Source organism: Esox lucius, chromosome 12 (assembly GCF_011004845.1).
Source record: "Esox lucius isolate fEsoLuc1 chromosome 12, fEsoLuc1.pri, whole genome shotgun sequence".
Taxonomy (NCBI): domain Eukaryota; kingdom Metazoa; phylum Chordata; class Actinopteri; order Esociformes; family Esocidae; genus Esox; species Esox lucius.
In genome coordinates, this window is record NC_047580.1 from 32,783,458 (window position 1) to 32,795,900 (window position 12,443).

The following is a 12,443-nucleotide window of genomic DNA, read 5'->3' on the forward strand; positions in this document are numbered from 1 at the left end:
TGATCAGGTGTCAATGGGGACACTTGAGTTTTTTGATACTGTATCGCTCGACACATTTACAAAATTTGTAATGAGTTCTAAACCCACAAACTCTCAGCTAGACCCGATTCCTACAAAATTACTTAAGGAGTTATTTCCTGTGCTAGGTCAGCCAATGCTGAACATAATAAATTGCTCCCTTTCCTCTGGATGCGTACCAAACTCATTAAAAATTGCGGAAATTAAGCCTCTTCTAAAAAAATCTAATCTAGATCCCGACATATTAAACAATTATAGGCCAATATCGAACCTCCCGTTCCTCTCAAAAATCTTAGAAAAATGTGTTTCCCAACAACTGAATGCCTTCCTAAAGACAAAAAACATTTATGAAATATTCCAGTCTGGTTTTAGATCTCATCATAGTACTGAGACTGCACTCGTGAAGGTAACAAATGACCTTCTAATGGCCTCAGACAAAGGTTCCGCATCCGTCCTGTTACTTCTTGATCTTAGTGCTGCTTTTGACACTATTGATCACTCCCTTCTCTTAGAGAGACTGGAAACAAATATTGGGCTACGTGGACATGTTCTAGCCTGGTTTAAATCTTATTTATCTGAAAGATATCAGTTCGTTAGTGTGGATGGCATATCCTCTGACAAGTCAAAGGTATGCTTTGGAGTTCCTCAAGGCTCGGTTCTGGGCCCATTACTTTTCTCACTATACATGCTCCCTCTGGGCGATGTAATCCGAAATCACAATATTAACTTTCACTGTTATGCTGATGACACACAGTTATATATTTCAATGAAGCATGGAGAAGCCCCTAAATTAGCTATTTTGGAAGCATGCGTTTCAGATATTAGGAAGTGGATGACAGAGAATTTCTTGCTCTTAAACTCAAATAAAACAGAAATGCTCCTTTTAGGACCCAAAAAACAAAGAGCGTTGTTAGCAGATCTCACTGTGAACCTCGACGGCTGCATGGTCGTATCCCAAAAAACTGTAAAAAACCTTGGCGTTACCCTTGACCCTGACCTCTCTTTTGAAGAACATATAAAATATGTCTCAAGAGTTGCTTATTTTCATCTTCGAAACATCGCAAAAATTAGAAACTTTCTATCAAAAACTGATGCAGAAAAATTAATTCATGCTTTCGTTACTTCTAGATTAGATTACTGCAATGCTCTTCTCTCTGGTTATCCAGACAAATTAATAAATAAACTTCAATTAGTGCTGCACACAGCTGCTAGAATCCTAACTAGAACAAAAAAATTTGAACACATTACTCCTGTCCTGGCATCCTTACATTGGCTGCCTGTTAGGGTTGGGGCTGATTTTAAGGTTTTACTCTTAACCTATAAATCAATACATGGACTTGCTCCTACTTACCTTGCTGAAATGATCCAGCCATACATACCTACACGTAACCTTAGATCGCAAGATGCAGGCCTTTTAATTGTACCTAGAATTTCTAAACAAACAGTTGGCGGCAGGGCCTTTTCTCATAGAGCTCCACTCCTGTGGAATGATCTGCCAATTAAGGTTAGAAATGCAAACTCAGTGCAAACTTTCAAGTGTCTACTAAAAACTCATCTCTACAGCACGGTTTATAATTAGGTGTAGCCTGGCCCGGGGGCGTGAAGGTGACCAGTAGGCTTGATACTGTCCACCCTTGCTGTCTTGCCAGGTGGGCTCTCGTCGCCACTGGGATGCCCTCCCTCCAATGCCCTTCGGGGGAAGAGTCACTGGCTTGTTGTTGACTCTCTATTGCGCACTTGTGCAGTTGGGCTGTACGCTGCTAGCAATACTCGGCCCTCATTCAGGGGGGTTGCGGTTGGTGGGTGTCCCTTTGGTTGATGCCTGGCAATGTGGTTGGATTGATTTCCTGCCTGTTGGGCCCTGTCCGGGGCCTCCCCCGGGTAGGGCCACAGTGTCACCGGACCCCCCCGTCTCAGTTTCCAAGGTGTTACGCTGCTATATTATTGTGCTGGGGGACATGAGGGATGTACTACTAACTTTTCTCAGTTTCCTCCAATTTTAAATTTTAGAAGGAGATGAGGTCCTGGTCCACACCTGCGGATTACCTGGTTTGGGGGGACCGTTGCTGTTCCTGTCCTTGTCCACCTGGTCATACTTCTGACCTAGTCTAAAATCGAATATACTCTGGATTTAGCCAAGAGAAATTTATTTATTATTCCAATTGGACTCTTAATATCTCACCCGGCACAGCCAGAAGAGGGCTGGTCACCCCTCTGAGCCTGGGTCCTCTCTAGGTTTCTTCCTAAAATTCGACCTTCTTAGGGAGTTTTTCCTAGCCACTGAAATTCAACACTGCTGTTGTTTGCTCCTTGGGGTTTAAGGCCGGGTGTCTCTGTAAAGCACTTTGTGACAACTGCTGTTGTAAAAAGCGCTTTATAAATAAATTTTGATTGATTGATTGATGGAGGACAGCCCCAGTGCCTGTCAGTGGAGATGGACATCTGCAGTCCGCTTCGAGAAAACGCATGGGATGAAACAAAGCTTTGGGCTTCATTCATCACCTGGTGATCATACATCTGAATGCTACATCTCTACGAGAGAAACGCCAGAGTTAAACATTTATAAAATATGCTGGACACAATGCTTGATATTAAAAACTGACGAGCAAATCCAGTGTCGCCAGTGTTTTCAGCACAACGATATATGAAGGTAATAACTGGGAATCGAACCCAGCTTTCAAAAATAATACCAAAGTGTTCTCGCTAGTGGGGTGCAAGACCGTAGGGGGTCCTCTTGCACACTTAATGCACCCCTTCCACAAGTGTGCATCAGACCAGACTTTGCTATAGGCTATTACCCAGAATCCCTGTAGTGTCGTGATGTTTCGAACCGCTAACCAATGGGGAAGAAAAACGGTTGTTTTGGCGCAGGTAGCACAACCGGGATGAGTGGCGACATCGGGGACGTGCAATGGAGAAGAAAGAACGGTCCCAATTCTGCTCTTAACATCTTCGCGGAAGACCTCAGGGTGCAGTGTGGATATTGGGACAGGACCTAACATGGTGCCCTGGTGGAAATACATATGTCCAGTCCTGGTCTAGTCTATAGGTTTACAGAGGAATATTTCTGTTATGGTTATACCTGCCCCTTAGGAATTCCCTTAAGTTTTCCCCATTTCTTACATCAGATTCAGGGGTTCAACATAAACATACTTTTCCTCAGGGAAAGAGAATGAAACATAATCAAATTCCGTACACAGACATTGCTAGTTATAGATTTTATTCATCAGTAGCAGCGGAACATTTCACAATCAACGTGTCACAATTTGTTCTAATGTTGATTCATATGAAAAATATTGGCTGCACATTATGACATATTTCTAAAATGGATCTTAATGTGTGACAGAGATATGTAAATGTATTAGGAATAAATCCATTTATATTGTTATATTATTTGGCTTTTAAAATTTCACATGAATTTTGCATTTCTCCAATTATAACATGTCATGATTTCCTTAAGGGCTTTGGGATTTAAGATGTCTGGGGTCTAAATGGACATCTAGTTAATCTCTAGAAAGGGTCTTATCAGTGGATCTCTTAGACAGCCTGGGCCAGACCAACTCTGTTGTTCTGTCGGTCAAAGATGGAATAATACTGTCTAATGAAAACATCTCCAAGGATCCAGAGCTGGTCAGAGCCGCCATTACCAAAACCTGTAACGCAGCCATAAGAGCTCTGTAGAGAGAGAGAGAGAGAAAATCAGAAATGTCTTTACCTATTTGTATTACGCTGGTGCCTTTTCATGAGAGATATTAGACCTTTTGCTCCAGTAACTAAAATAAATGGGTTTCAGGTATACACGTGGTCTGGTTGAGGAGCTCAAACTAACACTGACTGTGATTAGTTCTTTCACCTGTGCAAATCTACCAGAACAACTAATAGCCCAACATAGAGCTAACCAGTTAGATTGACAGTCTAAACACACCACCAGCAACGTTCAGACAGGGTCAGAGAGATTTTAACGGCATGTTTGTTACTGGGCTCTACCTGGGTGGTGTAGGCAGTAGCAGGCAGAGTGAAGGCATTTCCGTTGAGTGTGAATGTAATCTCAGGTGTGCTGGCAAGGTTGCCGCAGTTCAATGAGTTCTAGGAGAGAAGTAATATAGAACATGTTACACGTTATTGTGTGGTTAAGCAAGGTGTAATTGTGAAAAAAACAAGTGTGTGTGTGTGTGTTTCATGTTTTAAAATATCAACAGGGACAAAAACGTCCCCAAACGATAATAGGTTAAAAGAAGGATTCAAATTGGGACATTCTTCAAGTCATCATTTTGAAAAAAGGGATTTGTTTAGGGCAACAGTTACAAATGGGGTTGTGATTAAGTTTAGTTAGTCAGGTTAAGTTTAGACATAAACTTTGGTTATCAAAGTTATGCTTAAGTTACTAAGATAAGGGTTAGGTTCAGGATTAGAAAAATATATTGTTTAAGTGTAATCAATGTGTGTGTGTGTTTGTGTGTGTGAGAGACAGAGAGAGAGACTCTGTTTGTGCAAGTGTGTGGTTGGACTCACCTGTCCATACTGGTTAGGTGTGAACCCGACCATGGAATTTATGTTGCTGATGTCACTGTTTGGCCCGACGATCCAGGTGGTGCCAGTGTCAATAATCGCCTGGCAACCACCGTTGCAGGCCACAACGTTGCCATTGATGGTAACACTGTAATGATCAATATCAGGAGAGTCTGTGTACTGGCTTTGTGTTCAGTTGTATATTATGTACAGTATATTTCCCTCTCATACATGTGTTGTGTTTTCATTCTGAGGTCTCTTTGTGAGGAAGGTTTTTCAATATTATCATCAAACTTAGAAAATAAAGTTGGTTCTGCCATTAACTTAAACACGGAAGCAGCCATGTACATTCTAGGTATTCCAGTGTGAGAGATCCTACAACACCCCAGAGATTTGCAACTGTACCTGTCCATGCTGACCTGCCAGTAGGTCTCAGAGGTCAAGGGGATCCAGGTGATCTGTCCAGTGTAGTAGCTACTCTCGATGTCACCAAAGGACACCACGCTGCCCTCAGCAGAGTTGCTGTTTGTGGAGGAAGAGAAGAGACCATTAGGTAACTGCTTAAATTGCCAACACAGACATTTCATTTTAAAAACACTATGTCAGTTTTACGACTATTAACTCAGTAGTCCAGGGTACCTGCTGAGGTAGACTGAGAACAGGTTCTGGGACACCAGGCCCTGGCTCATCATGTTGTCGAAAACAGGTGTGGCCCCAGAAGCCGCAATGCTGGGGAAAGCCAGTCCCAGGATGCCGTCAGCAACCATGTAGCTCATGAAAGTAGCTTCTGTCTGACTGATACCAAAGATCTGCTGGTTCACAGACAAGCCTCCCACCTGAAAACACACATGCAGCCCACATCAGCTACCGGAAAACACAGGACCAGAATAACGCGTTCAACTGACATGAACGTACCGAAACGGTGTCATAGCCCAGCCTTCCAGTCATGCTGCCGGTTCCATAATGAATAGACAGAGGCTGGTTGCCCCACTTGAAGGTGCTGGACTGCGAAGGGTTGAATTTGACATGGTTCTCTGTAAAACACAATCAGGCTGATTGGCCACTGAACCAACAGGTCCATGAGGAGTCTACTTTGTGTCCCCTGAGATGAATTGCACAGCCCGTGGAATGGAGGTTAGATCACAGGGCCAGTGTGGAGCTACTAACTGACACAAGATAGCATGGAGGTTAGATCACAGGGCCAGTGTGGAGCTACTAACTGACACAAGATGGCATGGAGGTTAGATCACAGGGCCAGTGTGGAGCTACTAACTGACACAAGATGGCATAGCTGTCACCGGACCCCCCCGTCTCAGTTCCAAGGTGTTACGCTGCTATATTATTGTGCTGGGGGATATGAGGGATGTACTACTAACTTTTCTCAGTCTCCTCCAGTTTTAGGAGGAGATGAGGTCCTGGTCCACACCTGCGGATTACCTGGTTTGGAGGGCCCGTTGCTGTCCCTGTCCTTGTCCACCTGGTCATACTTCTGACCTAGTCTAAAATCAAATAGACTCTGGATTTAGCCCGGAGAAATGTATTTATTATTCCAATTGGACTCTTAATATCTCACCCGGCACAGCCAGAAGAGGTCTGGTCACCCCTCTGAGCCTGGGTCCTCTCTAGGTTTCTTCCTAAAATTCGACCTTCTTAGGGAGTTTTTCCTAGCCACTGAAATTCAACACTACTGTTGTTTGCTCCTTGGGGTTTAACCCAAAGTGGTCAGTGGGCATTCCAGGCCCGACGTCACTACTTGGACATTTTGGGTCCTAGATTCATTTCTGTAACAGATACCATGGAGTATTGCATATCCTGGTATTCACCACACCCTCAGCTACAATAATAACACATAAAAACAGACTTTTGAATCACCATTTAGAAAACTCATCTGTTGGAAAGGCAAAAGACATATTTTTCGGGAAAACATTTCTGCCATTCAGGATGATAACATTTTATTGAAACCCCTATGAAGTTTTGTTTCAATGGTATTCCCTGACAGTTTCATGCCTTTACTGTCATATTACATTGCATTGAGTTGAAACTAATGAATAAAACAAATAATAGAAGGTCAAAAATATAGGCACCCCAAAAAAGTTGGTTCTTGTACCTAGAAATAAAACCTTATAAAATAACTTAGAAATAAAAACTTTTTTTGATTTTTTCCCTGTGATGACGCCAAACAGCCACCAGATGGCAGCACGAGAACGTTAGATAGTTTTGACTTAATAAAATAAGAAATATTACAACTTTTTCCCAAAAACCCATGAACATCCTCATACTATGTTGACAAAAAAACATTTTCATATCATTTTTATAATACAAACGACATAATAGGGTGCCATTTATCAGAAATAGCGATGTACTCACTTATAATCTGGATGCGTCACCTGTCTGAGCTGTCTCAGCTGGTTGGTCATTACACGTGCCTGGTAGAAAGTGTTCCTGGACAGAATAACCTTCCTCGGCCTCTTGATTACGTTCAAATATGTTCTAAAACGTTTTGGATGAAAACAAAGAGCTATCTTGCATAACCGGAACGAAAACTACTAATCGCCATTATTGATCAGTGAACGTTGAGATCCTCAATTTTGTTTATCGTCTCTATGGAAGTGACTTCTATGACGTAACATCCTTCCTAGGTTGCAGAGATCATGTTTCCCCTAGAACAAGTATGGTACAAGGGCTATTTGTGATTTGGGCGAAAAATAAACATCGGAAGACTTGGCTAATTCAATGCGTAATGGTGACCGGTTTGGTCCAAATCTACCAGGCGGACTCTATTATCCATATGTATACAAACTATTTTCCAGTCGCTTCGTTAGGATGCCTAGATATTAGCAAAAGCCTGCCGTAAGATCCTGTAGATAATTTTTCAGGATAATTATGGAATTGTAGCCTACGCAATGCGCTTCGGTTGGCGACCATTCTGTGGAGTCTGTTTGGCTGTTTATTCCCATAGGGATAAACGTTCCTTTTGTTTATCCACAAACTGATTGCTTCACGAATATGTCTAGATATAATCCCCCCAAAAAACTACATCATAACAGCCTTCTGAGAAACTCATTATACTGTGTATATGCAATGAATGCAAAACACACGTGCATCTTTTTGTGGTTTTTATTATCCATAAATACAAGAACTGAAAATCACCATGGGGTTTTGATTCTAACACAAATAACAATAAAAAAATAGAACTATGCACATTTACTGGGATAAATTGTTTTACCCAAAAATAAATAGGTAAACAGAAAAAGTGTTTTGTAGCTGTGCCACAGATGGAAGCAGTTCCTAAATGTTCTGTGAAAAAAAAAAGAAAAAATAACTCTTTACATGAATCAGTTACCATGAATCAGGTCTTACTCAAAAATAAATGAGCACCCACAAATAGTCTTTTTAGCTGTGCCACAGATGGAAGCAGTTCCTGTCTGCAAGCAAACAGAGTGGCACATCACATTCACCGCATTTCCAGGGAGTGTCTTTCTTTACACCATTTCGCTTGCAGAGCTCACACCTGAGGCGTCCATCTGTGGCCCTCGAGCTTTGGTCAGTTGTCTCTCTGGTAGGCAAAGGGGTATGTCTGGTTAGTTTTGGTGTGGCAGCAACCGCCAATGTCACCCCACACAACTCAGCTGCAAGTTGCTCAACAAACGCCTCATGTGTCAGGGGCCGACTCTGTGCACTCTGGCACAGCTCCTTGTGTAGGATGTAGCTATTGGTAATAGCAATGTCCAGGAAATGGAGGAAGAGGGTCCTGTACCACCTCTTGGTTATGTGGTGCACTGAGTAGTACTGGATGAGTTGGTCAGACAAGTCAACACCTCCCATGTACTTATTGTACTCTATGATTGGGGTTGGGATTGGAATGTGACTTGTCTCCCAGTGTCCTTCCCTGCTCTTCTGCCTTCTCTGTACTGTGTCACCTGAGTATACAGGATGAATGGTGGAGCACATTGAGACTTCCCTGTTGTCCATCCATTTTGTGAAGAGGAGGTCGCCGTCTCTAATCCACCTCAGGGATCCTCTTGGGGACTTCCTGGTCAGGGCATTGACCTTGGTTTTTGGAGCCTCCTTCCTTCCTTCACGGATGGTCCCACAGGCTCCAAATTTCAAGGACCTGAGGTGTCTGAACAGATGTGGGCCGGTGTAAAAACTATCACCGTACAAGTGGTACCCTGAACCAAGGAATGCTGGCTTCATCAGCCCCACCACAGAGTCAAAGGACAGTCCACAGCCAGTGGCAAACTTGCTCTTCCCAGTGTAGACTGTGAAGTCACAAGTGTACCCATTGCTGGAGTCTGCCAACACAAACAGTTTGAAGCCCCACTTTGTAGGTTTGGCCTTCATGTATTGGGTCATCCCTGTTTTGGCCTTTGTGGCAACCATCCGTCCATCAATGGAGAGGTTCAGCCGGGGCTGGTAGAATGACTAGCATGCTATTTTGATGTCATCCATGAGTGGCCTCACACGGAAGAGCGTGTCATACTCAGGGGTCCCTTCTTACGGTCGTTGATAACATCCTAAGCATTCACGAGGTGTTACAAGCATGGCTTGCAAAAACATATACCCTACCAAACAACCCTGTGAACTTATCACTAAGTCAGTATGAGTACAAACCTCAATAAAACCTAGAGCAAATCCAATGTTATCCCGGACTGGGTTCCGTTACTTATTTCATTCTAGTCTAGGTTCTATATACCAGAACAGTAGGTTACTAACTGTAACAACAAATCAAGAACGACCCTGTATAGAATACGTGTTCTATTTACCAGAACAGTAGCCTACTATGTAACAATAGGCCATGGAAACCAATTCACGCATTATGAAATAATCATGGTGATCCCAACATGATTGAAATCTACTTACATTTCATCCTCCATTCGATCAATTCCATTCGATGAAATCTTCTTCCTCGTCAGTAAAAAAGTCATCCAGGCCAGAATCTGCTGCAGCATCTTCATCACTTTCGAAGATCTGTTCCATGACTTGCTGGGCTGTAAACCTTTTTGCCATCTTGCATAAACAAAAGTTTTCGTTGTTGAAAATGTTCTTTGTTGGAATAAAAGCAAAGCAATTTATCTCTAGATACTCTCTCGACTGATGTGTTGGGTAAGTAGAGGCCACTTGGAATGGGTGCTCGCACCTTATACCTGAGAATCGCGGGGTATGCTAATTTGAATTGCTATTGAATGCCAGGCGTCAAATGACATAGTACACACACCGTTTGCGACTAGTCAACAAAGATTAGCCTTCTAAACAGCGGATATAACTAGGCTACATTTCGTGATGTGCGTAATGGCTCCCATTTTTGGTGCAACTTTGCGGTCGTCTTACGAAGGCTGTGATGAACGCATGAACACAAATCTTATATCAATCGCTTCATTGGAATGTGCAGCACACGGGAAAGGAAACAGCAAGTTAATAGCTATAACCATTCGGATTCTACGATTAGAAATATACAGTGTCCGATTTTCCGCGATACTGCGGATTCCGACCCGGAGGGGTTAAGGCCGGGTGTCTCTGTAAAGCACTTTGAGACAACTGCTGTTGTAAAAAGGGCTTTATAAATACATTTGATTGATTGATTGATAGAGGTTAGATCACAGGGCCAGTGTGGAGATACTAACCGACACAAGATGGCATAGAGGTTAGATCACAGGGCCAGTGTAAAGCTACTAACTGACACAAGATGGCATGAAGGTTAGATCACAGGGCCAGTGTAGAGCTACTAACTGACACAAGATGGCATGAAGGTTAGATTACAGGGCCAGTGTAGAGCTACTAACTGAATCAAGATGGCATGTTAACCTTTTATAGATATCAAACCTTCCTTTTTTTATCGAAGTTACACTTGGGTAAAAGAATCACCGGAATTGGATCATTCATTGTTTATCAGTTAATTTATAGCAGTTTTTTTGCCAACACACATTGCGATGGTAAATAAAATAAAGAATATGTTTTATTGTGTGATACCAATGTTTTCCATTGACAATTTCTAGCCTTGAACCACGCTACTTTTTTCTGCGACTCACAACAACAGGTAGACATGCCAGATATCAAATTCAAAGTCAAAATTTCTAGGCAAAACATTTGCAGTTCCAGTTTTAGTTGAGGTAGTTAATGGCTGCAGTGATCTCAATCTTGCTAGCTACTTTGTTTTATTCAATCAGACAAAGTAGTGACGCTTTAACACTGACATAGTTCTTCTATGTCAAAAGAAACCAGACTCTTTTCAACATGTTTTATACTTAAATAAGGTTTCGGAGACTTCTCTGACCACACAGTGTGTACTCACGGCAGGCTTGGCTGGAGCAGTAAACAGAGGGCACCCACAGGTTGGAGGAGCCAGTATCAAAGATGACCTTGAAGGACTGGGGAGGAGTTCCAATGGAGATCACACCATAGTAGGACATCTGCCGAGAGAGGATTACACAAGGTGAGCAATTCAGTATGAATAGACAGATGTGCATTATGTCCATAGTACACTTTATCAATCGCTCCCATTGGGGACCAGCCTGGTATCATACCCAAGTTAATAAACTACAACCACACTTCACGCATCTACATATCTTAGTCACTAAGCAGACGGAGACGCTCATCCAAAGCAAGGTAGGGTGAAGGGCATGGCTTGTGGATACGTAACAGATCTTTCACCTTGTTGCGTCTGGGATTTGTGGTCACCGGCCCTACACTCAAATGGCTAGGCTAAGCGTCAGTCTCCGGCTTACGTCGGCATCATTGGTCATTCCCTCGTCTCCGGTCTGCAGGAACTTGGCCATGGGGTTGTATGGGTACTTCTTGCTGACCTCCTCCCACAAACCCTTCTCCATCAGGGTCTCTCTGGCCGTCTTCCCCTTGATCAGAGAGATCCTGGAAATGCATTTACACTTTGGTCGTTTGGCAGATTGCACATGCAGATAAAAAAAATAATGTAACGCAAATAGGAGAGAAAGAACAGTCTGCCGGTACTTACTTGACATTGCACTCAGAGATGGCCACCAGGGCACACAGGACTACAGCCCACTTCATCATGACTCTGTCTGGTTCTTGGTTATTGGTGAAGTTAGAGCTGGAGAGGCAAGGCTTTATATACAGTTACGCTGGACACCAGAACCCACTCACCCGGTGGTCATTGACCATGACATGCCCTCTGTTATCATACAGTAGCACGGGAGTATCGCGTCCTTGACTGGCACGGTATCTCAGGTGTAGAGCAGTAGAGGGCTCGGGTCAGAAGTACCGCACTACACAGTTAATATGCTGTAGTTCAGAACACAGTCGATATCTCAGATTCAGATTGTGAAAGTGCGATATACGGTTATGTGGAACGGCTATCTACCAAAAGTAAATAGGTTTCGGAACAATGTTGAATTTACACTTCAGACTTGTTTTCATCCACATCGAGAGGGGTCAGCTGAGGTGGCTTGGGCATCTGTTTCGGATGCCTCTGGAACGCCTTCCTGGGAAGGTGTTCCGGTCCCGTCCCACCGGGAGGAGACCCTGGGGAAGACCTAGGACACGCTGGAGGGACTATGTCTCCCGGCTGGCCTGGAAACGCCTCGGTGTCCCCCTAGAAGAGCTGGAGGAAGTGTCTGGGGAGAGGGAAGTCTGGGCATCCCTGCTTAGACTGCTGCCCCCGCGACCCGGCCCCGGATAAGCGGAAGATGATGGATGGACTTGTTTTCATGAAATTAACACATTGTACGTTTTATGAGGTACAACCAAATGGTTGTTGAGGTCATCACATAGCAGGCCTTTTCTCTATTGTTTTTTATTTTGTTCTTGACTGCTTTATTGTTCCTCAGTCAGAGGTGAAGACAGGTGACGGCACTTATTTCCACCGGACCCAACTGCTTATATTTAGTGGTTCTTTTGAAAAGGAAATTATATCCAAGCTTAATTGTACTTATTTCAGCAGT

At 43.3% G+C, this 12,443-nt stretch overlaps 1 protein-coding gene across 1 annotated transcript; it reads right to left on the reverse strand.

The window, feature by feature from the left end:
- Positions 1-3,221: 3,221 nt before the first annotated feature.
- Positions 3,222-11,607, reverse strand: LOC114840495 (pepsin A-like). The gene is made up of 9 exons (XM_029124193.2): positions 11,498-11,607; positions 11,253-11,394; positions 10,820-10,937; positions 5,443-5,561; positions 5,167-5,363; positions 4,933-5,049; positions 4,531-4,675; positions 4,006-4,104; positions 3,222-3,693 (listed from the first exon to the last, which is right to left on the reverse strand). Exons 1-9 carry the CDS (start codon positions 11,554-11,556, stop codon positions 3,556-3,558), a joined length of 1,134 nt encoding a protein of 377 aa, XP_028980026.2. The 5' UTR covers positions 11,557-11,607; the 3' UTR covers positions 3,222-3,555.
- Positions 11,608-12,443: the final 836 nt, after the last annotated feature.

Excerpts from the sequence above, each read along its gene's own strand:
- LOC114840495 (XM_029124193.2), bottom strand. The coding sequence starts at position 11,556 with ATGATGAAGTGGGCTGTAGTCCTGTGTGCCCTGGTGGCCATCTCTGAG. Across the intron at positions 4,676-4,932 it reads TGGCAGGTCAGCATGGACAG|TGTTACCATCAATGGCAACG; the intron begins GTACAGTTGCAA and ends TGATCATTACAG. Across the intron at positions 3,694-4,005 it reads CTACTGCCTACACCACCCAG|AGCTCTTATGGCTGCGTTAC; the intron begins GTAGAGCCCAGT and ends CTCTCTCTACAG.